The sequence below is a fragment of the Triticum dicoccoides genome, chromosome 3B (assembly GCF_002162155.2).
Source record: "Triticum dicoccoides isolate Atlit2015 ecotype Zavitan chromosome 3B, WEW_v2.0, whole genome shotgun sequence".
In the NCBI taxonomy this organism is placed as follows: Eukaryota; Viridiplantae; Streptophyta; class Magnoliopsida; order Poales; family Poaceae; genus Triticum; species Triticum dicoccoides.
In genome coordinates, this window is record NC_041385.1 from 758,656,054 (window position 1) to 758,682,686 (window position 26,633).

At 45.2% G+C, this 26,633-nt stretch overlaps 2 protein-coding genes across 3 annotated transcripts in view; one reads left to right on the forward strand and one right to left on the reverse strand.

Moving 5' to 3' along the window:
* LOC119278318 overlaps positions 1-2,275 on the forward strand; it is a 5,853-nt gene extending 3,578 nt beyond the window's left edge. The window contains exons 5-6 of one of the 2 annotated variants that reach the window (XR_005137695.1): positions 949-1,098; positions 1,183-2,275. Coding sequence is in view for 1 of the 2 variants with exons in the window: in XM_037559681.1 (XP_037415578.1) it covers positions 1,006-1,098; positions 1,183-1,401 (312 nt within the window). In the remaining variant the exon portion in view is untranslated. The remainder of the gene's footprint in view (positions 1-948; positions 1,099-1,182) is intronic. The other variant, XM_037559681.1, reaches the window with a different exon arrangement.
* Positions 2,276-21,639: 19,364 nt separating this feature from the next.
* On the reverse strand, positions 21,640-26,185 carry LOC119278319. Its single transcript, XM_037559682.1, has 4 exons — positions 26,059-26,185; positions 25,847-25,970; positions 22,139-25,147; positions 21,640-22,060 (listed from the first exon to the last, which is right to left on the reverse strand). The coding sequence occupies exons 2-3, from the start codon at positions 25,856-25,858 to the stop codon at positions 22,157-22,159; spliced, it is 3,003 nt and encodes a 1,000-aa protein (XP_037415579.1). The 5' UTR covers positions 25,859-25,970; positions 26,059-26,185; the 3' UTR covers positions 21,640-22,060; positions 22,139-22,156.
* Positions 26,186-26,633: the final 448 nt, after the last annotated feature.

Below are 26,633 nucleotides of genomic sequence, written 5' to 3' on the forward strand. Positions count from 1 at the left end.
TTTTCACTACTTGTCCATCTTTGTTCTTGATTACTTTGAGAGCAAAATAAACACCAAATCTCTCCTTATTTGTCAGTTCTCTGCTTTTTGGATGCTGAGCACCTTCAAGTTGTACTTCTTCTTCTTGAGGAAACAAATTCAGATCTGGCACTTGTTCTTCTTGAGGATTCCAATTCAGATCTGATACTTGTTCTTGAGGAATGAAATGTAAATCTGGTTCTTCTTGTTCTTCTTGAGGAGTCCAATTCATATCTTGTTCTTCTTGAGGAAGCCAATTCAGATCTGGTACTTGTTCTTCTTGAGGATTCCAATTCAGATCTGGTACTTGTTCTTGAGGAATGAAATGTAAATCTAGTTCTTCTTGAGGAGTCCAATTCATATCTTGTTCTTGTTCTTCTTGAGGAAGCCAATTTAAATCTGGTTCTTCTTGTTCTTCTGGTTCTTCAAGTTCCCAATCATCATCTTGCCGAGGACTCATGTTGAGATCAACACCAAACATCATCATAGTGGGGGCGATGACACAACCTGAGCTCACTGTGACACGTAAGTTGAAAAGCAGAGTCAAAAACTGTGATAAACATTAGGCATTCATCCAGTTTATCTTTACTTTAGTTTGTGCAAATAAAGAATGAAAATAATAATTGAGGATTATTACAAAGACAGAAATGTGTTGAAAATGGAGTACGCAATTAAAATTCTTGCATTGCATGTTAATTTGTTTATCCTCTGACTTTTTAAGATTATTGCTTTGCTTCATGATTTCTGGTATGCCTCACTTGTTTCAAAACATGCACATGTTAAGACCGATAGACTGAAATATGTTGCCTCACTTGCTAATTTGTTATACGTGAGCTGAGAGACTGAGAGATAATCACAAGAGATTCAGTTTTATTTTTCGTTCTAGTAGCCTACTTGGTGCTTTTGTATAGGCAGCCCTAATGTATCAACTGTAGAAATGTCAGTTCAGTGTGTAATATGAATCTTTTTTGCCTTTATAAATTGCAGAAGAAGAAAGGTAAATTTCAGCATTCTAGCTTTCTTGCTGGGGGAGCTACATCTGCTGCTAGGAAACTGGTTGCTCAAAATGGGACTCTGAAGGTATGCAATTCTTATCTGCAAACAGCTCTTACACCAGTTTTATCAGGCAACATGCTGACACAACCTGAACTTTATTGTTGGCAGGCTATTTGGCCTCACAGTGGCCACTATCGCCCCACAGAGGAGAACTTCCAGGAGTTTAAAAGCTTCCTCAATGACAACTTGGTTGATCTCACTGATGCACCTGAAGAAACTGGCTCTCTTCAGACAACTCAAGTCATTCAAACAACATCTACAGAGACAGAAAAACGTGAGGAACCAGTGGTGGCGCGCGAGAAGATCCTTCAGAGGAGATGGTGGTAGCAGCTGCACCCCTGTGGTAGCATCAGCATCTACAGAAGAACCAGTGGTAGCATCAACATCAACATCAACATCTACAGATCGTTCAGAGGATCAACATCTATAGAAGAACCTGTGGTAGCAGCTGCACCCCTGTGGCCACGAACCTTGCCGTGGAGATGCAGGGACACCTTCCCACGCTACAGCAAGGAGGAGAGGAAGATGGAGCCGCGGCGGAAGATGGAGCTGCGGCGCCTGAGCCTGGCAGCGGCGGAAGATGGAATCGCGGCGCCTGAGCCTGGCAGCGGCGTGAGATGGAGCCACGGCGCCTGAGCCTGGCAGCGGCGGAAGATGGAGCCACGGCGCCTGAGCCTGGCAGAGGCAGAAGATGGAGCCGCGGCGCCTGATCCTGGCAGCGGCGGAGACGGAGCTCGATGTGCTGGAGTCACCGGCGCTATCTTGCTGCCGGAGACGGAGCTCGAGGTACTCGGAGGTGGGGAGCTCGAGGTGCTGGGTGCGGGAGCTCGAGGAGCTGACGCCGGCGACGGGGTCCTAGTGCTAGGGATGGAGCTCGAGGTTCTGGCCGGCGGGAGATCGAGGTTCTGGCCGGCGGACGGAGGTTCCGCGCGGTGGATCGCGACGAGCGGACGGAGAACTGGGTACTGGATTGTAATGATTTCAAATTTCGGAAGGGCCTTATTGTAAAATTGATTTGTTCACGATTCCGCCTCCCCTGGAGTCATCTATTACCGAACGGAGGGAGTATTTGGTAAATTATATCTGTAGTTCCTTTGTTAGTTATGTAACCTCAGGCGTGCATTGAGAACTATGATAATGTCAGTGGTTGTGTTGCAAGGTTCTGTAATATCAAGTGTTGTCCTGATCGACCCTTTGTGTACACGCACGTGAAGTTCACTTTGTACAGTACCTTTTTTTAGGAAACTTTTGTACAGTACCTGAAGCAATAATTTGGCCATACATGTGATTCAATCTATCATGTTTTTTAAGTTATAATATCTCAGCCATAAACTCGGATGACATGAAATCATTTGAGAACTTATGTGCCTTTTGCATTCTGTTGTAACCAGCGCAAATATATCCGATGGCTATAATTCCATTCCATTCCTGGCCTTCTTAATTTATTCTCTCACACCCCCCCATCAATGGCCATGTAAAATTCTTTTCCTTCCTGGCTTATTCATTCCATATATTTACTTTCCTTCCTGGCTTATTCATGCCATATGCAAGATCTCTCCCATCTTTTTTAATTCCTTTCTTTTCTGGTGCATGGCCTTGTCTCTCCCTTCCTTTAATTCCTTTCCTCCGTGGTTCATGGCACCGAATGACTATATTTTCTTTCTTTCATAACTCAGGAAACCTTCCTTTCCTCGTGCTCCTCCAGGCGGCTTATCGGTTTCAACTCGGAAACATATAAAAGTTGGTAGAACTTGGTCGAAAGGAGCGAGGTGGGACTATTTATAGCGAAACGACCTGTTTCCTATCACATACTGTAACATAGCTGAGTTGGCTCCCATGATCTATACAGTTTTTTTTTAGACAACCCATGATCTATACATTTTTTTTGGGACAAACCCATGGTCTATACATGACAGCGAGGTTTGGAGTTCGAGTCCCCCATGGGCCTATATTTTGTCACTGCTCCTCCGGTGGACTAAAGCAGGCCCAAGTTTGCCATCGTGCTACCACGGAGACAAAAACGAACTGTTTTGTTAGTACCACATTGGTTAATACCAAAACATAATCGTAAAAGCGTATTACGACTGGGCGAAAGCTTATTGTGACGGTGAACCCAAGGAGTCAATGCATGCTTTTATTATTATTACTAGTACAAATGCCCGTGCGTTGCACCGGGTGAAAAAAAGCCGCAAAACCTGCTTTATGCGCCATTTTTATATCCAATTTTAATAAACATCAATAATAAGGTTACATTGATTATTGCTTTCTATAGGATGAAGTTTGGACATGAAGAAGCAACTTAGCATTCTTTGTCTGATGGAAGAGTAGTTTTGGATGGAATAGTTGTCCATCAGTTTCATTTTTTACTTTTTGAGAAAATGCAAAATTTCTTATTCTTAATAAAATTCACAAAAATTGGGACACTTTTAAGTAAAGCTAACGTTTTTTACTGAAATTGGAGCATTTTTTAGGAACTTTTTTTTGAACAGATGTCTTTTTTGAAAAAGAAATTTTGATTATTTTAAGTTTGTGTACATTTTAAAATGAAAATATTTTTTAAGAAAAATTGGATCTTTTTTGGGAATTTTGAACCTTTTCAAAAGTGTCTACTTTTTTTAAAGTGTAAACATATGTAAAACTGTGAACATTTATTAACTATTTTACTATGTTGAATTTGTCTACAGATAGTTGGTTGTTTGCTTGGGAAGAGTTTAGCCTTTTTCTTAAAAAATATTGCTAGAAAATTAATACTATAAAATTTTAAGCAATAAAAACTTCATAAAACACTGAAATAGTTGTGCAATGAAGCTATGGTTACATGTGTATCCATATTCTTTTTTTTTAAAACAAAGAAGGTGGCTGGCTCCCGACCTTATATTTCAAAAGAGGCTAAAGCCTGTATCCATATTCTAATACACAGATAACTACCATTGACACACATAAGCTTGTGGCAATCCATAATCTCTCCAATACATGCATCCTCCAAAATAATTTTTATGCATGAAAGCTAGTAACAGCTTTTGGATGATTCCCTTCAATTAATCAACCTCTTAACACAGCTGCTCCACTTTTCTGCCAGGATAAACATAAAAAATTGTCAACAACTTGAAACGCTGAACCTACATAACTCATATCTAGCTCTTCCTTTCAATTGTACACACTGTCCGAATGTCAAAATTTCTGAATGGAATGCAATACCCTAAAGTGATTCTCTGAAATACACCACATCAAATGTCCCTATGCAGCAGCTTTCTTTGAAGCACAAATGAAGCAAAATGCTGTGTTGATCTTAAACCATAAGCGTCGCCCGAAAATTCAGAAACCAAACTAAGACATAAAAGGGCACAGCTAAAAAACACATCTTAGATAAAGCTTTCCAACTTGATGCTGGGCTCAAAGACTCAAAGTTGGCCATGGTGATCGTGCCCCCTGCGCAACAATTAATAAAAACGAACTGATTTCAGATAAGCTAATTTAGAGGATGTACTGTTGACAACTCAATTTAGATAAACTGATTTCAGATACTTGGATCATAACCCCAAATGTTTCCCCTCGAAACTGTAAGCATAAAACCGGATCCAAGTGCACCACAAAATTAGCTCGTTTTCTCAACATCAAGCTAAAATTTCAGAATCAAATTGCCATAAAATATTTCAGAATTGAAAACACCCGGAGTACAATGGATACAGATATATGTCCACGGTCCAACATTAATGATCCAACTCAATTTAAGGTGTATTGGAATTAGTGAGCGCTGCTTGTGGATGCAACTCAAACGAAGGCATAATATATATTTGGAAGCTTACGCCAGTCTGAGCTTGACCTTCTACCATGAACTGTCCTGAAACCCACTCGCGCGCACACTGCGCCAGGAAGTTCTCCATCGTCCCCGCTCGCATACTGCGTTAGGAAGTTCTCCATCGTCCATGGCCCCTGGGCGGTTGCAGAACAACTCCGCCATCACATCCCGCAACTGGCTGCAATCGGAAGAACGGCGAGGGTCTCCTCATCGTTGATCTCTCTGTATCCACCAGCCGCACCAACAGGTGAGCGGGCACATGATACCCTGCTTCCAGATTAGTTTAAGCCAGAGAAACCAAAGCTGGGGTAGTAAGTTCAGAGCAAAAATATAACGGTCAGACAAGAACATGAGAGAATAACAAATAAGTGATGTAGTGGACATGTAATTTTCTGACATAGTAACATCACAACAAAAACTGTGGGTATTACCTCGCACAAATTGCAATACCAGAAGGAAACATCTCAGCTGGACCAATAAAATTTTGATAACAGTGTGCACTCAGTTGCACATTAAGTGGCTCATGACATACGTAGAATACTTCGGGTTTCATCATTTCAGAAAAAGAAGATTATTTAATCATAGGTACTGATGTATGGTTACCATAGAAATGTATTAGCTTTCACATCAGGAAGGACTCTGCTACTAACAGTTCATTAATCCCTAAAACAGTGTTGTATATAGCTTCATTTTCAAAATGTGACTGGTTCCCTGCAAAGAACTCATGCACGCTTCCATCCAGTTCAATGAAAGAGCAACCAAGCTGCTTGGTCTTTCTGCTACTGTATATTCCTGTCCTTACTTTATTTGCATCAACCCACCTTGATGTGGTAGCATAGACAGTTGTTTGGCTCCAATACTTGGATCTTTTCTGCTACATATACTCTGCAAGTCCCACCTCTCCACAGGCTCTGCAGGCAAACAACAACGACCGCCACATTACCACATCAGGAGCGATGGGCATAGGCCGACAGGCTCGGCGTCGTCACCCAAATAGCAGGAAGGCGCAACCTTTTATCGCAGGATGGCCTTCATGGAGAACTGACCCAAAGATGATGTTGTAGATCTTATGAATGGGTGCCCACCACAAGTCTAGTACTCCACCATCTGCAGCCGCCGCGAGCCCTCCATCACTGGTCACACGCCCTACCGTAAAACGCTGCACACTACTGCCTGCAACGCTGCTAGACCCATAGCCTGCAGGCCACCATCATCGTCGCCACTAACCCGGGTCTTGACTTTGACCCTGCCCTTTTAATCAAGTTCATAGTTCCTAGATCTTTGGGTCTGAATGTGATGGCAATCTGCATCATGGTGAATATAATGACTTTGACCCTGCCCTGCTTGTTGCTTTTAGTGAACTCGGTGCGCTTGCCATTGGCGATATAAATACTATTGAGCCACATCTCATACTGGAAATATAATGAGCCCCACATTAATTTTTATCTGGAAATAGATATATAGATGCGAAACAAAATTCTGCACTTGGTTGCTCTACTTTTAAAAGATTTTAATCCAGATTGACCAAAATCAATACCATTGCAAAGCTTGTGACAACGACTGCAATATTCAAGTTGGGAACATGTATAAATATGAACCAATTAGTCCCAGATCTCAATGTAAACTGCTGCCTTTATTTTCAAAATACCAACTGCATCTAGTGTGTGCGATTTCTTCCAATCTACACATCAAACTATCATCTTAGGTATAATCTAGATGTTACCTTTGAAACGTAGCTGGTCAATTTGACTTCAACTTGAGAACTCCGATGAATATTTTTCCTACTGGATGCCTGCTTCTTTGTTTGGCAATGCACGCACACATCATCCTGAACCAACATCGCTCGGAGCCAGCTCCAGCTCAACCCGCACCACACTAATGCAATCCCAGCAAGGGCCTCCCTCCTCCCCCAACATCGGCTCCCATAGCTGAGGGATGGCATGTTCCAACACAACGATTCGAGTTTAATGGCAGGGTGGTCCGGCCATGGACATGAACCCATTGCTCCCCACCACCGTGACGCAGTCCCTCCACCCGCTGCTGGAGCACACTCCAGTCTCCAACTCCGACGCACCATCCTCGTCGCGTTGCCCGTCCCCGGCATTCTCCTAGAAGGACTGCCTCATCTTCAGGCCCCGCCACCCGCCGCCGCCGCCCTCGCCTTCTCCCCGCCCCCCGCCGCACCACTACTGCCGGGACTTCGATCCAAATCAGAGGCACGGGAGCAGTGGTGGAGGCAAAGGGCGGCCGCGTGGACAGCGGTGGGGGCGGAGGCAAAGGGCGGCCGCGTGGACAGCGGTGGGGGCGGAGGCAAAGGGCGGCGGCGCTGACGGCGGTGGTGCTGGAGGCAAATGGCGGCGCGCGCGGACGGCGGTGTTGGCGGAGGCAAAGGGCGGCGGTGGTGCCGGAGGCAAAGGGAGGCGCGCGCGGACGGCGGTGGTGCCGGACGCAAAGGAAGGCGCGCACAGACGGCGGTGGTGGCGGAGGCAAAGGGCAGCGGCGCGCGTGGTCGTGCTACTGGATAGGATGAAGAAAGGATCGCGGGTTGAATACTAAAAAGTGTAGGGGCTTTTTTTTTAAATGAAACGTTTTCTCTGTGTGCCACTAAAATAGGGACTGCGGGTTGATTTCCTGTAAACCGAGGGGCGTTTTTGCAAAACAACCATGACGGACGACAGAAACCCAATTCTCTTTATTATTAGGTAAAGATAAAGACTAGCACATATGCCCGTGCGTTGCAACGGGTGCAACATAATGTTTAGAAAACAGAAAAGTAATTTATTAGCACTCAAATGTTACAACAGGTGTTCACTTGGCGATGGAATTGGGTGTTGAAAAACTTAGTCTCAAGACAAACAATCAAGGTGTTGCACCTGCTTTCCAATCAAGAGATCAAAACCGTTCAAGGTTTAGCCCTCTTATAGAAGAGATCAAGGAGTTGTTTGCTGGTGTGAATGAGAACCGGGTGATCTGGTCGAGGCGACCGGCAAACAAAGCGACTGGTATTCTTGTGAGCGAAGATTGTGTTAATAAGTTGTGAAAAACTTGGTTTAATGTATACCGATTTTCTATCCACGACGTATCCACAACGTATTTTGGACGAAATGGTCGTGAACTAAAGAATAAATAAAGTAGTGATTACCCTAAAAATAGTAAAACAAAATTAAAGTACGAACAAGAATTCATGCATCAAATGTTACGAACTAAGAAGGTTTGAATTACTTGAATTGAGGGTCTTCGTCAAAAGGAAGGATTCAAGCCAATACTTAACAACACTTTATATGAGCATTGGGATCAAAAGGCTAATCTGGGTTAATATTTGGTGCATAGCTCAGCTTGAGTACATCCTCACTACATCATCGGTTCACTTTTGTGGTAACCCAAAATATATTAATAGTCTTATTAAATTACATCGGAACTGTGTTTTAGTCACTCAGTAAATCCGTTTATTTGCGTCTGTTGTAACAAACAAACGAACAAATTTACCGTCAGAAAAACATCATAAGCAAGCACTATGCAACACGATCTTCCTCTCTCTTTTTCATCTGCAAAGTACTCAATATAGTGCGCCTCTGGTTCAGCTCCAATAGTAGCAGTACCAACACCGAGGATCATCATCATAAAATTAAAAAAATCACCACAACTCTCTTCTCACTCTGATCTCTCTCAACCCCATTGATCCATCTTATAAGCAGCATCAAACAACCTGCTCCATCTCATCTCATCGAACAATAGCATAGGACAAAAGAATCTCATCTCATCTCTCTCTGTGTCTCCATCTGACTACATGCACGAACAGCTAGTTGTCACAAAAATCTGTATCTCTCTCATCTCTCTCCCCGTCCCGAGCCCGTCTCCAGCATCGGGCCGTGCCGCGCCGCTCCTGCCATGCTCCAGCGCCGTGCTGCAATAGGAAAGCAATTATATTTTACACTAAAAATCTTTGATTTCTTTCCACCACACATGTACCTATCCTATCCTCTGATTCCTATGCTCCTGTAACCACCGATACTCTCTCTCTCTCTCTCTCTCTCTTCATTAGTTTTGCTTAAGCATCCAAGAAAATTAGAGCACAAGAGCAGCAGTAGCCGTTCCGTGTGATGGCTGATGCAGTGGCGCTGAACTCCACGGGCCACGGTGCAGCTGAGCTAGGACCGACGGGTCAAGCTCAGCGAGTCATGGTGCAAATTGCAGCCCACGGGAGGACCAGCGCACGCACGGCTGGGTGCAGGCAGGCACAAGCAGAGCATGCATGGCCACCGACGCGCAGCACACACGGCCACCGGCTTCCCCGCCACGAACAACCTTGTCCAGGAGGTCCGCAACCTTGATCTCCTTCCCAACGCAAGGACTCGGCCGAATTCACCCTGAAGCCCTCGCCATCATCCTCCAACTCCAAGTCCGAGTATCGTCGTTCGTCGTCGATTACCTTGCCGTTGCTGCTTCCCCGACCTCACCGACCTCGCGCGTCGGGTTCACCGTGAGTCCCCGTAGGATTTCCCTTTGTTTCCCCCCTCTGATTAGGACCTGCAGCTGACGCCATGGTTACTGCCACCTCGCCATGGCTGATCCTCTCCGTCCGGACCAAGCTCTGACGGTGGTGCGCAGGAGCAAGAGGCAACGGGCGCGCGAGTAGCCGGGGCGGCAGCGCAGTCGAGAGAGAGGAGGAGGCATGAGGTACGCGGAGGCAGCCTGTGGTGTGCCGAGACGGTCGGGAAGAAGGGTGCCGTCACGCACGGCGCGCTCGGCTCAGAGCTCCGCTAGGCAGGAGGGGCACCGACGTTTGATAAAATTCACACTGGGATTGATCTCGGCGTACGCATCCTTGTCCGCTTCTCCTCTACTCGCCTCTTTCTGGGAACCGATATTTATTGGAGGGTAGCAAAGGCGGCGAGGAAGGTGAAGTTTGACTCGAACTCATGTTCTACACGGATAATTTCTGACGAAAGTGCATCTAATCAAAACTATTGATTGATTTTTGGAAGCTTATAGACTTTTACGGTATCGATCACGTACCAAAGAGGCTGGGTGATGCCACGTGCGATGGCCAGCCCTGTGCGTTTTAAATTCGAATTGAAAGCGTAAATTAACGGGAAGAAGCGTATTATGACGGTGAACCCGAGAAAGTCAATCCGTGCTTTATTATTAGGGAAAGACTAGCAAAAGTGCCCGTGCGTTGCAACGGGAGAAATAAATTATCACCCCTAGCGCCCCCATCTCTATTACCACTTCTTTTCTTCGTCATCATTGTCGGTAATGATGTCCACTACACGGTGAACATTCCACCTAAGCTTGGAACCAATAAAGAATTGCATCACCTGCATGGACAGAACAACAAACGGTCGCGTTTGAGATCCCGGCCACATGACTCAGATCTGCACAATCAAATACTTATGCATTATGTTTATGCTATCTTGGATTTACATCATAATAGTTTAGTATCAATCCGTGAAGGATACAAACAAAAACTAAATTCAATTTTATTTTAAAATGATCAACACTTTTTTGTAGGGTAACACGATCAACGCCAAAAACACCGGAGGTTGTGAGTTTATTCCAGTAATTGTCAACTATTTTTTGCCTCATCTCCTAAAAGGGGTGGTGGGTTTGATTTGTTGGGTCAGGTCGCACGGACATGTTAGGAGGGCATCGTTTTGTCTACTGGTCGAACGTTACGCGGGCGAACGTGGCAGAGGTCAAGTGGCCCAAGACAGACGATTGGTAGAATAGCCTAGCTCAGTATGAGGAAACACCATGGACATACGAAATGGGAGGACCAATAATATTATACCTCCATTTATATATTAAAAATAGTATATATGCCTCTGGGTTAGAACGGTAGAAACAATTGACATAAATTTAGTGAGGATTGTATGTGCAAACATCATGTTCAATGTGCTACAAATTTGGCGCAAATTCAGTAAAGATTATAAGAGCAAGGAAAACATAATGGAAGAAAAAAATGACATGAATTTAGTGAGGATTAAAAAATGCCACGCCATTTTTACTCATAAGATGGCATGGCAACCTACCACTGATTCCCTCGCACCTCCTGTTAATTAGTTTTTCTTTCTCTTTCTTTCCTTATATCATGATGCCCATATAATTACCGTCCATTTCCTTCCTCTCTCTTTCTCCTTCCTTCTTTATTTCTCATGCAATTATTTTTTTTCCTTTTTTGCTAGGCCTGCTAATTACTCCTGCGATTAATATGGCGCCCAGATAATTACCATCAATTTTCTTCCTTCTTTATTTCTTATTCAATACATATTACCTTTCTTGCCGGCTCTACAACCATCTTCCTTCTTTATTTCTCATGTAAAGAATGTCTATTTCCTTTCTTTATTTCTTTGCTTAATTTCCAAAGCAGCTTCTTGATGCCTGACAACCTAAAAAAGGTATATAAACTGGTAAAAATTAATGTAAAATAGTAAGGTGGGACTATTTGATAAGTAAAAAAATATGGAAAACAACTTCCAACCTGGTCCCTTGTCCATCCAGTGGGCCGTAGCACTCGCACATGTCCATCACGACCGTGCCCATTTATCTCGGCCCAAGTACGCCTGTCTTTATTCTTAACGTTACATACGCCCTAATTAGCAAGCGTAGGAGCCTAGCAAAAGGGCCCGTGGGAGACCAGGGATCAAATCCCAGCGGCGCCACCATTTTTTTCTATAATTTCATTCAATTCAAACGACGGTGAACCAGCCTACGACGGACGCAATTGAGCATGCATGCAGGCCCAGTACGAGAAAACAAAAAACCAGACGCAGCTAAACAGATATAACGAAAAATTAGTACCACCTCGAATATGTTTTAAATTCAAACTGAAAACGTAAAATCACGGGAAGAAGCATATTGTGACGGTGAACCCGACAAAGTCAATCCGTGCTTTATTATTATTAGGGAGAGACTAGCAAAAGGGCCCGTGCGTTGCAACGGGAGAAAGAAAACCATAATGTCCAATGATGATGACCCCATTTTGTTCACATCTCATCGCATGATTTTAAAAATTTGTTCACAAATGCATGAAACTGTTTCTTTTTTCTAAATTATTTCACAAATCGAAGCAATGTGCACATTTTCAAAATAATATTGTGGTTGTCAAAAAAATTGGTAATTCAAAGAATTATTCTGAAATTCAAGCAAAGTATTTTTAAAAAGCATACTATAATATTTCAATCCACCCCAGCAGTTAATTCTTCAAAATTCATGCCAGTATATAGTCACAAACGTTCAGAAGCATTACGTTAACTACATACCTTCAATCATTCATGAACATTTTTATGAATTTGGAAATATTTTTAAAAATCAAGAACATTTTACTATTTACAAACAATTTTAAAAATTGTGAACATTATTTTATATTGGAAAATTTCCCGTGCGTTGCAATGGGAGATCAAAACTCAAGTGAACTGTCCTCAATAGACGCGCAATTCACCGATTCTCCATTACCTCGTTTTCTCCAAAAAAAAGCATCACGCCCGCAAGAACTTCCAACCGGCCGAATCCCAGGTCAGTCATGGTGGCAAATAATCGAAGCACGGATCGATGGTGATGCTGCTCAGTCGGAAAAGCATGCCTTCTATCTTATCTTACACGCTAGTATTTACACTAATACGATTTCAAAAAAATTGAAAAAAATATTTACACTAATACAATAATACCGACGTAAGTCCCCTTTAAAACTCATGAATAGAAAAAAAAAGGAAACCAGTAAAGCATATACGACTGAAAAAACACGAAAAAAATTGCAAGCACAAACTAATAGCTCGACCAAACACTGAAACACAAACCACACCTGTCATTCAACCATGCATGATATGAGAAGAGCAGCCGGTGGTGGAGCCCGTGTGAGGCAGGCATGTTCTTTGCCAATCTTGATGCCGCATGCATGGAAAGTGTTGCCGCTCCCGACGCCGTCCTTTTACCCCGGGCACGAAGTGCAGCTCGAGCCACTCGAGCCATAGAACGCTGTCTTACCCACAATCTCCTCTTCTAAATACCAAGTAGAGCTTGCAATCATGTTTTTATGATGCAGCGTGTCCCCACACAATTTCCTCTTCCTTTAATGACCAGCCCACAATCATCTTCCTTTAATTACAATCAAGCTTGCCCACAAATCCCCGGCTTCCACGTTGGTGCAAGCTGCACACACACGTATTTAAACTGGTACTATTGAATCTATTGGAGCGAGGTGGTACTAAGACACAAAAACAAACTTGTTCGGTTGGTTGTAGCCCAATATATTGCAGGAGAGGTCGTAAAGTCGATCCTTCGTACAGACAAAACACGCGCTAATATTTTATCACCTCCTAGTGTAGGTGGGCCGGCGGCCATGCGAGAGAAAAAAGGCTACACGCTTTGGGCCTGTAGGCTTGTCTTACATGCAGGTTATATAGATAGATTAGTATCACCTCGAATATTGTTTTAAATTTAAACTGAAAGCGTAAAATCACGGGAAGAAGCGTATTGTGACGGTAAACGCACGGAGTCAATCCGTACTTTATTATTAAGGGAAAGATTAGGGAAAGATAACTCACAAGTTCTTTCCTTCGCTTCCAGCGGAAGGATGAGTGGAGACGGTTCCAAAACCTCATTCCCAAAAATGACGCTTTGATTTGCATTACAGCCTTAAAATTTGCCTCCTCTTCATCCGTCCAAGAAAGCGCTATCTTCTCGCCCATATGGTCGAATCCCCCACCCGTAGAATGCAGAACCGAGTTCACGTCTCGGCTGAAGTCGCCTTTCTGCAACATGAAACCTGACACATTCCTGTGATCTCAAAACGTTGCAGCTGCAGATATCTTCTCTGCCTTTGCCAATAAGGTCACAGTACATTGGCGCTATTTTGTTCTCATTTTCCAGAGGCTAGAGTTTTGTGCCCAACCATTTCAAGGATCCTGGATCGCCGTTATTTTCAGGCAGAATACCGGTCCCCTGGCGCAGATCGTGATAATTGGAGCCCGCTGGTACTTTATATTCCTCTGCTGAGTTGTAAAATGGCAACCATCAGAAGAGTTTAGCTGCGTCTTGCACTCACGCTTCCATTGCCCATTCAAATTGCTCTACAACCACTGAGGATCCATTCATATTTTCACCAGTTGTTGTTAGTTTATTACTACCTGAACCAGTATGTTGAATCAGAAGTTGAAGCTTTTTACTGCATTACTCCCTCCGTTCGGAATTACTCGTCCAAAAAATGAATGTATCTAGATGTATTTTAGTTGTAGATACATCCATTTTTGTGACAAGTAATTCCGAACGGAGGGAGCAGATACTAGCAGTGGTACTAGACTACTAGTGGTACTACTGCAGCACTTGCAGCCCATTTCCTGCGCCAGCAGTAAAAAAAAGAAAAAGTTAAGCGACATGAGTGAGAAATGTATCCAGTTAAGGAGTAAAGTTTTAAGCAAAGCTTTTCATGTGAGTCACACCAACCATCATCGAATGTTTCTTATGAACGGCATGCCATCGGCGTCGTGCACGGAAGGTGACATCTATATCATTAGAGGGTAGTTGTCCGCAATAACAATTGAGTACTGTCGAAGAGTGTTTCTCGCCTCCCATATAGAACCACAGAATGTGCGAACTAGCGGAACGTCTTGCCTAGCTCAGGCCGATGGGTTCGTGTTAAATAGATGGGGCGCACCTCCCGTGATAGCGCATACCTGTGGTTGAGATTACAATCTTGTAGATCAAGAAAGGAGATAGATATAAGAGGTTACATGAGATAAACACAACACCCTAACAACCTAACTATCTCCTATGCCGCATATCTCTAGGCTGGATGCGCCCGTCATGTATACGTGACATGTTGACATGTTTAACACCCTCTCTTAATCACAATTTCATTAAGTTGAGATTATACTTGAAGTTCTCAAAGCTCTTGATAGGCAGTGCCTTTGTGAATCCATCTGCAATTTGATCTCTGGAATGCACAAAACGAATATCAAGTTGCTTTTGAGCAACTCTCTCTCTAACAAAGTGAAAATCTATCTCAATGCTCTTGATAGGTGGTACCAAGGTTATCACATCACAGACATGGAGCTTGTTTACTCATTATACCAAGCTCCTTTAGCATGGACTGTACCCATATAATTTCAGCTGTGGCATTTGCCAAAGCCTTATACACTGCCTCAGTACTAGACCTAAAAACCGTGGCTCGTTTTCAAGCACACCATGATATCAAGTTAGGTCCAAAAAAAATAGCAAAACCACCAGTTGAGCATCTATCCTCAAGACATCCTGCCCAATCAGAATTAGAGAAAGCATCGACAAGAGTAGAAGATGATTTGCTGAAGTTTAGACCCGTGCTTAATGTATTTTTGACATATCTAACTATCTGTTTGGCAGCAGTCAAATGGACAGTTGTAGGTGCATGAACGAACTGACATACTTTGTTAACAGCAAAAGAAATATCATGTCTGGTGAGAGTGAGACATTGAAGTGCTCCTACCAAACTCCAGTATTTGGTGTTGTCCTCTTGATTCAAGAGGCTTCCTTCTGTGAGAGATAATTTTTCTGAGCTGGATAGTGGAGTAGGTGTAGGTTTACAGCTGTGCAAGCCAGCCTTTCTTACCAAGTCAGTTGCATACTTTTCTTGAGAGAGATGAAGTCCATCTTTGTGTCTCTTTACTTCAATATCCCAAAAAAATAATGCAAGTCTCCAAGGTCCTTCAAGGCAAAATCTGCACTCAAATCTTTCAAGAGTCATGTGATGGCTTCATCAGATGAGCTCGTTACAATGATATCATCAACATATATTAGAAAAAATATGCATCTGTTGGACTTGTTGCAGATCAATAGAGAGGTGTCAGATTTTGAAGAAACAAAACCAAGTGTTTGCATTTCGTGACAGAGACGGGAGTACCATGCGCCTGTTTCAATCCATAAAGTGCCTTGTCCAATTTGCAGACATAAGAGGGAGCACTTTTATTTTCAAATCCAGGAGGTTGTTTCATATGTATCTCCTCTTCCAGAACACCATAAGAAACACGTTCTGTACATCAAGCTGTCTGAGACTCCATTCCCTCAAAACAACAATAGACAAAACAAGACGGATGGTGGCAGCTTTAACAACTGGACTAAAGGTGTCCTCATAGTCTATGCCATACCGTTGTTTAAAAGCCTTTGCAACAAGCCTAGCTTTGTAGTGATCAATGGTTCCATCAGATTTCCTTTTGATTCTGAATACCCACTTGAAATCAGTTAAATTTTTACCTTGTTGTGGAGGAACCAAGTGTCAAGTTTTATTTTTCTTAAGTGCCATGTATTCTTAATTCATGGCTTTCTTCCACTTTTCATCACCAAGTGCCTCCTCAAGTGTATGTGGTTCACCTGGTTCACCTGTAGAACAAACCATACCATATTTGGTTATGTGTTTACAATTAACAGGATGTATTACCCCATGTTGTAGTCTTGTACGGCGTGACGATGCAACAGCCGGATCAACATCAGCAGAGGATCCTGGAACAGGGCTCCTGAAGCGGAATCTGCTACAGGTGGATATTCTGTGGCAGCTTGTGCTGGCGCAGCATATCCAGTTGGCGCGGAAGATCTCGGCGAGGGGGTCTCATCATTGGCTGATGATGGCATATCCGCCTCGAGCCGTACGCCGATCGGGCGCGTGGTCGCGCCGGATCGTGCGCCCGTCGAGCGCGTGGGCGCGCTGGAGAACGCGCCGGATCGTGCGTCAGCCCTGGGCCCCTGCGCCAGTTGGGCGAACCGGGTCGCGCCGCTTGTAGTAGAGCAGCTGGTCGCGGAACCGCGCTCCGTCCAAGTGAGTGGCGCGTTGCCGCGTGTCGAGCGAAGATTGGCGCATGGAAGGACACGGGCCGCCACCGCTAGAGGAAGGCCGCGTGTCGCGCGCTGGGCTGGAGACAGCGACACGGTTAGCGGGCGCTGTTGCTGGCGCACCTGCCGCCAAGGTTCCCGAGGAGGATTGGCGTGCTGCTGCTGCAGAACAGATCCCGAGGAGGATTTGCCTCCCAGATTCGGGCACATAAAATATGAGTCTGTTGGCACGTTTTTCACCAGTTTCATCATTTTCTTTGTTGTTTTCTCCTGTAGCATCATCAGAACACTCACGGACATCCATTAGTAGTAGGATTAGTCAATGATTGATCATCACAATTTGGCCCCCTTGATTAATGCTGGTGAGATGAGAGGGTAGGAGAACACTTTCTTCTCAAAGGAGAGCACCGGCGTTTGGATGCAGATCAGTGAATGGGAATTTCGTTTCATCAAAAACGACGTCACGAGATATATAGACGCGACCAGTGGATACATGTAGGCACTTCACACCTTTGTGTTGAGGACTATACCCTAGGAAGACACATTGCTTAGAACGGAGCATGAGTTTGCGATTATTGTATGGACCAAGATTGGGCCAACAAGCAGACCCAAAAACACGAAGGGTTTTGTAGTCTGGTTTTGTGTGGAGGAGTCTTTCCACCGGAGTTTCATTGTCGATGACTCAACTAGGAAGCATATTGATGATATGAACAGTGGTGACAAAAGCCTCATCCCAAAACTTGAGAGGCATGGATGCCCCTGCCAAGAGGGCTAGCCCAACTTCGACTATGTGTCTATGCTTGCGTTCAGCAGAGCCATTCTGTTGATGAGCGTGAGGACACGAAACATGGTGTGATATGCCAAGTGTTTGGAAGAAGGAGTTTAATTTTTCATACTCCCCTCCCCAATCAGATCGCACTGCAATGATTTTACTAGAAAATTTGCGCTCAACCAGGGCTTGAAAGTTCTGAAAAACTTGAAAACATCGGATCTCTTTTTGAGAAGATAAATCCACACAAATTTGCTATAATCATCTATGAAGCTCACATAATAATCATGTCTACCAACGGATGTAGGGGCAGGACACCACACATCAGAGAAAATTAATTGAAGTGGTTTGGTAGAGACACTAGTAGATATTAAATAAGATAATTGATGACTTTTAGCACACGGACAAGAATCACAAATAGTTTTGATATTGCGCTCACCAACAAATGGGAGCTTATTTTTCCTAAGCAATCTTTCAACTAGAGAAAAAGAAGCATGTCTTAATTGATCGTGCCTCCATGTTGATGAGACTATGACAACATCATTGGCTTGTTTATTGAATCTCCTAAGCTCCGGAATCAACGGGTAAAGCCCTCAAACACATCTACCTCGATAGAGTACTTTCTTCGTTTCCTGGTCCTTGATAAAAAAGAAGTAGGAATGAAATTCGAGGAAGACATGATTATCAATGGAAATTCTATGAACGGAGAGAAGATTTTTAGCAGCCGTAGGAACATGCAAGATTCTCTTAAGATGAATTTTACGATGAGGGGTATGAAAAGTTGATTGACCAATGACAAATCTGCATACCCTCTCCACTTACCATGTGGATATGATCTTTGCCACGGTACTTCTCCATCATTGTGACTTTCTCATGTTCATTGGTGATGTGATTAATGGCACCGCTATCAACATACCAATCTATATCAACTCCATAGGAGCCATCAGCCACGGTAGCCACCTTGTCTCCGTCTTGAGAATAATCGTCATCTTTGTTAGACCAACTCTAGCAGACCCCGCAAAATTCGACCCGCAAAACGCGTTTGCGGTTTCACGAAGATCGCGTTTACGGGTCGAAAACATGCGCCGCCGATCAGATACCGCATCTAAACCTGCATAATTTGAAAAAACACTTTCGCGGGAGAAATTGCGCAAACATAGTTCATCACATCACATACTACACAGTTCATACATACTACAGGATCAACAAACTAAGCATAGATCATGCTACATGCTACGTTAACTAGTAGTAGAGGGGTCAGATCTGACGACGGCGAGGTCGCGACAAAATGGACAACGCCGTGGAGGCCGAGCGACGCTCAATCTCCTCGCCGGAGCTGCATAGGCCGATGTACTTCGCCGCCTGCTCCGCGCGGATGCGGCGCCACTCCTCAGCCTTCTCGTTGGCGGCAACGTTGGCGGCGACCGCCTGCTGCCACTGGAGGGCTTCGAGCTCCTCGGCGTGGCGCCGGCGCTCCGCCTCCTCGCGCACGCTCCACTCGGCGATGGCGGCGTCGAAATCCGCGATGTAGTCTCGGGCCCGACGACTCCGCGGCGGCCGAGTGGAGCGGGCTCCTCGGGCTCCTCCTTCACCGGGACGAAGGAGAATGGCACCGGCGGCTCCGGCTCCTCCTCGTCGCCCGACCACTCCCTCTTCACGGGGAGGAATCCCGCGCCGGAGGACGAGGAGGATCCGGCATAGGAAGATCTCGCGGAGGAGAAGGACGCGTTACGGCGGTCGTACTCCTCCGTCTCGCGACGGTTGAAGCTCGGCGGCGGCGACATCCCGCGGTTGGTCCACCTCCGGGCGCCGCGCTTCCACGCGCCGTCCGACCGGACGCGCCGCTCGCGCTCCGGGTCGCGCTCACGGCCGGATCTACTGTCGGAGCCGCGTTCGGAGCTCCACATTCGCCCCCACATGGCGGCTGGAGGCAGGGCGGGTGATCGCCGGCGGCGAGAAATTGCGAGAGGGGAAAGGGAAATCGGGTGGCTCGTGACGGCGGAGGGATAGGGTTTGGACCCGGAAAAGGGTCGCGGAACCGCAGTTATACTGCTGGGGTCGTGCGGTTTGCAGGCTGCGGCAAAAAAATTTGCGGGTTGGGCGAGTATGCGGGCTCTGTTCTGGCCGGAAAATTGGGCCGAGCCCGCATACTCGCCCGAATTTTTGCGGACCGGGCGTTTTGCGGGGTCTGCTAGAGTTGCTCTAATGGTACCAACAGCTCCTCGCGGTGTGCCCTGGCTTACCACAAATCCGGCAGCGTGGCATCTCTGGTCGGGATTGGTTGGAGCCGCCACCACGGCGACCTTTGGATGCACCAGATCATCCGTTGGAGCCACCGCCGCCGTTGTTGCCGCCACCACCATGTCCTCCAGACTTCCCCTTGTTGCGGGAAGAGCCACGGGCGCGGGAGCTACCACCACGGCCGTGCACCGCGGTGTTGGCAGTGGAGCGGAAACCGCCGCCCGAGATGTTGAACTGGGCCATGCGCTGGTCGGAGTTGCTCAGCATGGCATAGAGTTTTCGAGGGAGACCGGCGTGACGCGTGCGTCGAGGGCGGAGACGAGGGGCTGGTAGTCGACCTCCAGCCCGTGGATGATGTAGGAGATGAGCTCGTCGTCCTGGATGGCCTTCCCCGCAGCTGCAAGCTCGTCGGCGAGGCCACGGAGGGAGGCGAAGTAGGCGGCAACCGTATGGTTGCCCTTCTGCGCATTGATGAGCGTCGTCCGGATGTTGTTCACGCGACTCATGGACTGTGAGGAGAACATGACTGCCAACGTAGTCCCGAGCGCGTGCGCCGTGGTGAATGTGGTCACCGTGACGAGCACCTCCTTGGACAGGTTGCTGAGCAAATAGCCCAACACCTGCTGATCCTCCCGGACCCAGATTGGGTGGAGAGGGTTGGGCACAGAGCTTTCTTTGCCATCCATATCCTTGGTGACAAGAAGCCTGGCTGGCTCCGGCGTGGTGCCGTCGACATAGCCGAAGACATCGGCGCCACGCAGATGGGGAGAGACCTGCGTGCGCCACAACACGTAGTTCGTGCGTGTTAGCTTCTCGATGATCTGACCATTGAGGGTAGGCTGGGAGGAGCCAGAGGAGGAAGACATGGCTAGGCTCGGGGTAGATGGGATCTCAGTAGATGGGAAGAGAAGGGGTTCTGATCACCATGTGCGAACTAGCGAAACGTCTTGCCTAGCTCAGGCCGACGGGCTCGTGTTAAATAGATGGGGCGCACCTCCCATGATAACGCATACATGTGGTTGAGATTACAATCTTGTAGATCAAGAAAGGAGATAAAGATAAGAGTGAGATAAACACAATACCCTACCAACCTAACTATTTTCTATGCCGCATATCTCTAGGCTGGACGCGCCGGTCATGTATACGTGACATGTTGACATGTTTAACACGTACGGAGGTCTTTGCCACCTCCGTGCATTACGTACACATGGCAACGCAGACCTGGGTACATGCATAGTGTTGTACAATGTCAAGGTCCATAAAATATTGGTGTGCTCAAAGATGTGGTGGAGTAATAGTGTGCAGATCACAAGGAATAACTGGGTACATGGACAGAGTCCGATGGAGGCAGGGTGTAATATCGGTACACAGGTACTTTAAGGCTGGCGTATGTATCTGCTTGAAGAACACCACTCAGACAGGATTTGTTTTGTTGAACCGGACATATATGAACCTTTTTCTTCTTTGGGAAACTGAAATTAATAATCATCAGCTGGTCCTTGTGCTACACAAGAACCCATCTGCAAATCAAGTTGGTTTCAGCCAACGATGACAGAATGAGAGGAAAGCAGCGTTCCAGCCAAGCTGAAGGCGAGCTGGCTACGCCGTCGTCTCGCCGTACGTGTGCTTATCTGCCAGTAACAGAGACGTACTGCAAGTCTGCAACACCATGTACTCCCTCCGTTTTAAAATAGATGACTCAACTTTATTCTAACTTTAGTATAAAATTGGGTCATCTATTTTGAAACGGAGGGAGTACCTGTTTATAGCAAGCAGGGATTGATGTAGATAACCATACTCGGGTTTGGCTTGTACATATTGAATTAATGCTAACACTACTTGAACGAAATGCAGAATGCTAAAGCTACTGGAACGAAATAAATAAATACTCGTCTCCCCAGGTTTGTACAGAATGCTAAAGCTAACCTGCTAGAACGAAATAAATTAATAAATACATACCCAGTTGATATATAAGAATCCATGTAGTACTTAGGAGTACATCACACCCAGACATGCATGCATGCATTTTCAGTCCAGCGCACGTACACAAGCTGCTAGCTGTACTGAATCTGAATGAAATCTCTGGGCTTTGGCACACACATAAACAGGAAACAAACCACAACCAATACAATGATACATAAGTCGTCTCTCTCACTCTCTCCGGAGAGTGGAGACACACACAAAGAGATGACTAAGCATGCATGCATGCAGGTGCATGCATGATCAAGCACCACTTTATTCTTTCTTAAGCAAGGAAACACACATGCATCCACCATATCTTGGGAAGCAAACACCAGTTTATTGGCTTGAACCGTCATGGCAGTGAAAAGCAGCAAGGCGTCCACCGCCCTTGTCATAGGTCTTGCCACCATGCCCCAAGCCTACACGACATATCACCAACTATCATCTATTATGACACCTGCATGAAGCAAGATGCAAACAATGAAGAGCGCACGTACCTGAATAGTACGGTCACTTCACTGAAGCACAGAAACTCTGGGCAAGGGCTTCTTGTAATGTGACGAGTGGCGCCGCTCGAAGAGGCATGGATCGTGGCCAGCCTCCAGCCCGTCCCACTCCAGCTTCTCCCACCAGTCCTGCTCACAGTCCACGACGGGGCGACGGCTATCTCCGCCAACCGCTGGGAGGCGCCTGAGACTCCAACAGCCCCTGAGCCATACCCTCTCAAGCTTGGGAGCATGCATCTTGACCTCACATATATGCTCCAACTTATAGAGCTCATATAGCTGGATGTGCTTCAGCCTTGGGAACTCAAGTACATTTCCTTTGAGGCCAGGATGAACAGGGAACACCGTCTTCAGATCACTGCAGTTGACAATGTGGAGACTTTCTAATTTGTGCAAGTATGATCCTTGAATACCCCACAATAATGGAAGCACAAATGTGAGTCTTGGGCAAGAGTATAGGTGTATGCTCCGCAGTTTGGCAAAGCACCCAGTTTCCGTGCCACTGTAGGTCTTTCCTTTGCTCCAAATGCAGTGTGACATTGGTAGATCAGCTGCCCAAAAGGTCTCTATTTCTGTAAAGGGGTACCCACCATAGTTAGTCTTGAAGACTATGCGCATCTTGGGGCATCTCACCACATGACAATGTTTTAGATGTTTCCAGTCAAGATCAATCCCAGCTCTAGACATCATGTGTTCAGTGATAATAGTGGTGATGGAAGAATTGTCATGCACATGCAACGACTTGGCTTCATTCAGTGCAAAGATGATAGCCTTGATTGCTTGCACACTCTCCATGCTAGCGTTGCTAACTCCCTTACCAATCTCCACATGGCAGCCCGATGGCTGAAACTGCATTCCACTGTTGTAGTTGTGATCAATAATTATGTTGCCAATAGGGACATCAATGTAGGTGCTGCAAGTATTGGGGTTTAATGACTTCGGTTGAGGGGGACCCATTATTTTCCCACTATTACCAGGGCCCATCTTCTCCTTCATATAACTTTGTTCCTTAACATTTGTGGTACAAGGTACACAAAGATTTAGATGGAACCTATTGCTCTTCCAACAGAATTGGAGATTGCTTCGTAATACCAAGGACTGAAAAAATCTTATGTCCACTATACTAACATACACTTCATGTAGTTTTGTTTGAATAGGATAGACTGAGGAATCAATATGCAGCACTGTCAGTGTTGGCAGACCCACTTCTGGCCATAGAATGGAATGGAGTTGCATACATCTCAATAGAATAATTTGTTTGAGACATGGAACCTGCACCACCTCATTTTCGAGGTCAAGTGTCTTGACTTTTGTGTCTGAGAGGTCTAGTTCCTCAAGGTTTGGAAGTGATCCACGCAATGTGAAGTCAGACAATCTTGCACAGCCGGCCATGGAGATGCGGCTTAATTTGGCTTTCTTGTAATCATCCTCTGTTAGTCCTGCATCTAAGCTGAATGATTCAAGTGATGGAGGGAGTCCTTCAACATGCTCCAATCCAACACAACCATCTAGAACCAGAGTCTTGATACTACTTTCCCGTGACAGACTTGGCAAAACTTGTATTGTAGTATTCCAAGAAAGGTCGAGAAACTCCATCTTCACCATGTTAGTAAATTCATCCTTTTTGCCCGTCTCCCAAGGGCATGTAGGCTCAACTACTCGAAGCTTGCGAAGGTTTTGCAGTTGTCTCCATGAAAAACTATGGATCCAAATCCTTCCCTTCTTTATGTGTACCTCTCTAATGTTTCCAGCCATATTCTCTGTTATCTCTGGTGACAAGGCAAATTCCCAATCCGTGTGGCATATGTCTAGTACCCATATGCTCTGAAAACATTCAATTGCTAGTCTATCTTGCTTCTCATCTTCTTTCGCTCGCTCATCTTTGCAGCCATCTAATCCAAGGAACCTTAAGTTGCGGCAACAACTGAAAGGAGGTGAAGAAAAGTTGAAGGTGCAAAGGCATAACTTGAGCACACGGAGCTTGTCTGGTTTATGGAACATGTCATTAGGTAACAGTCTTAATGGAGGATCAGATTTGCTTGCGGCTATAGCAAGAAAAAAGGACGTTGACTCTGGATGCACAACAGAGTTGCCCCTGGAGAATATCCACCGTTTCGGGGAAGTTTGTAGTTCATGACCAAAAGAGGGCAGTGCATTAGATGAATAATCCTCTATACATATCCGCTGATGCAGATCAGCTGCAACCTCCCATGCTTCATCACCCTGACCTCCTTGTATAATCCCATCACAAACCCAATAGCTAGAAGCATGGGTGGCCCAGTTGTAGTCTATGATGTCACCTCCTTGAGAATTTAGTGCTAGCATATACAAGCAACACTCTTCGGCTACTTCAGCAAGCTTATCCGTGCACCCAACAATTTCTCTAGCCTCTTTTTTCAACAAATAATTCCACCCTAGAGGAATCAACTCACGATAAAGAAAAAGATGTGAATTACCCACCTTCTCACTGACTCCTTGGTTGAGCCGAAGCCTTCCTCGGAATGTCCACAATAATTTAGTACCAAACAGGTACCACTGACTCATGACAGGTTGGGGAATGCCAAAATCGCTGAAGTCAACTGTGTTGTCACTCCCATTATGGAATACCAATAAACAAAAGTGTTGTCCTAATGCATGATGGATCTCAGCCCCAACATCTTGTATCTCATCCCTGGAGCTTTCGTCTACCCCTTTGAAATCATCTTCTTCATCTTGTCTATAAAACATATCCATTACCCTTTGAGAAAGCTGTAGTTCATGTGCGATTGTCCTCTGCAGTGCTCGTCTGCTTTTCCACCTCGAGCAATCAACATGGACTATCTTGTTGAATTTCTTCAGCAGAGACGACGGAGGGTCTTTGGCTATGGCTCTAAGCACCGCTGAAGCACCCAACCCTTGCCATCCATCAAAATAGATGGCCTTGTGTGCAGTACTGATCGTATCCTCAAGATGAGGGATGATTGTTTGCACCGCATCTTCGATGGTGTCCGGATAAATATACTGCATAATTAATTGATGGCAATTAGTTGAGGTCGCTGGCACAGCAGTTTTCATCTAGCAACATATATACACAAGGTGCACCTAATTTTCTTTTATCATTGTCATTGTAGGAGCAACACTAATTATATGGACTGCATGCATGGGCACTCATGTAGACTCACAGTCACAGTAAGCAGGCCATAGTTTGAGTGTCTGTATGTTAAACTGTTAATTGGACGGACCACCAATGCATGGTATCGTCGGCCACTGCAGGTCATCAGTAGTGTGTTATGGTGTGTTTGGGTTGGGGGTCAGGGCACAGAGGAGAGCAGTGGCAGTGATGAGCTAGCTGGGAGGGGAGGCAGAGAAATTAATTAAGCCGGTGGAGGGAAGGGCAAGTCACGACCACGACTTGTGCTCTCAGACGGACCCAGATAAGAGGGTACGTGTTGCAAGTAGAAGCCTGAAGAATTGCAGGATTAATTAATTTCAGCAAGAATTGCATCCTCTATTTGTGTGTGTGGTAACATTAAGCCACTGTTGCTTGATCCTGGAGCTAATGAACACGTAACTAATTAAGACAACAATCTCTGACATATATATCAAGAACCAACTAATTAAGACAACAATCTCTGACATATATTATGTAGAAGAAAGTAATAATACTAGACTTCACTGTGATAACCATCTCTGACATACCACCAGAAGACAAATTAATACCTCTCGAGGCATGATAACTAGTGTTTGTATGAAGGCCTTGCAGAGACAAGAAGCTCCAGAAATCTAACCCATCGATCGATCTGCACCTCCAGATGAATCAATTTGCAGCTGGCACGTGTGCTAGCTAGTTACCAGAAGATAGTAATTGTTAGTCGATGCATAATTCCCTAAAATATATATGTGATGAACCGTATTAGTAGTTTTGATAGTACCTTAATAAGTAGGCTGGCTGGCACAATCCCGTGTGCTCATCTATTGTTTATGTCAAGTGAAGGGTGAACAATGGATGAATGAATGGGGATACTGAAGATTAGATGGTATGCAGATCAGGAGTTGCTAGTGTTTGGTCTTTGGCTTTAGTTTTGGACAAAGCATGAGTAGCTGCTTCTTTGCTTCAGGCTGGAGTCACTTAAAGAATAAAGATTGAGTTGTCTGGTCTTCCTCCTTTTTCTTTTTCTTTTTCTTTTTCTTTGAATAAAGAAAGCATGGGCCTAGACTTTGGACTGGATTCCAAGCAGTATCGAAAGGTGTGTCGGAGGGAGGGACTCACAGATTTTCTTTCTCTTCTTCTCTTTTTAATGAAAAACATAAAGATAATACTACCACAAAGTCGTAGATGAAGTATATCAAATAATTTGCATACATTTGAAAATACATGTGATGCAGTGCAAAGATTCGAAGAATGTAAGCACCGTTGTTAGTACAATATAAAAAGGTGTAACTGGAATTCACCTGAAATGCCATCAATTGGTTCGAATAAGTAAAACTGCACAGCAGATTACGCTAC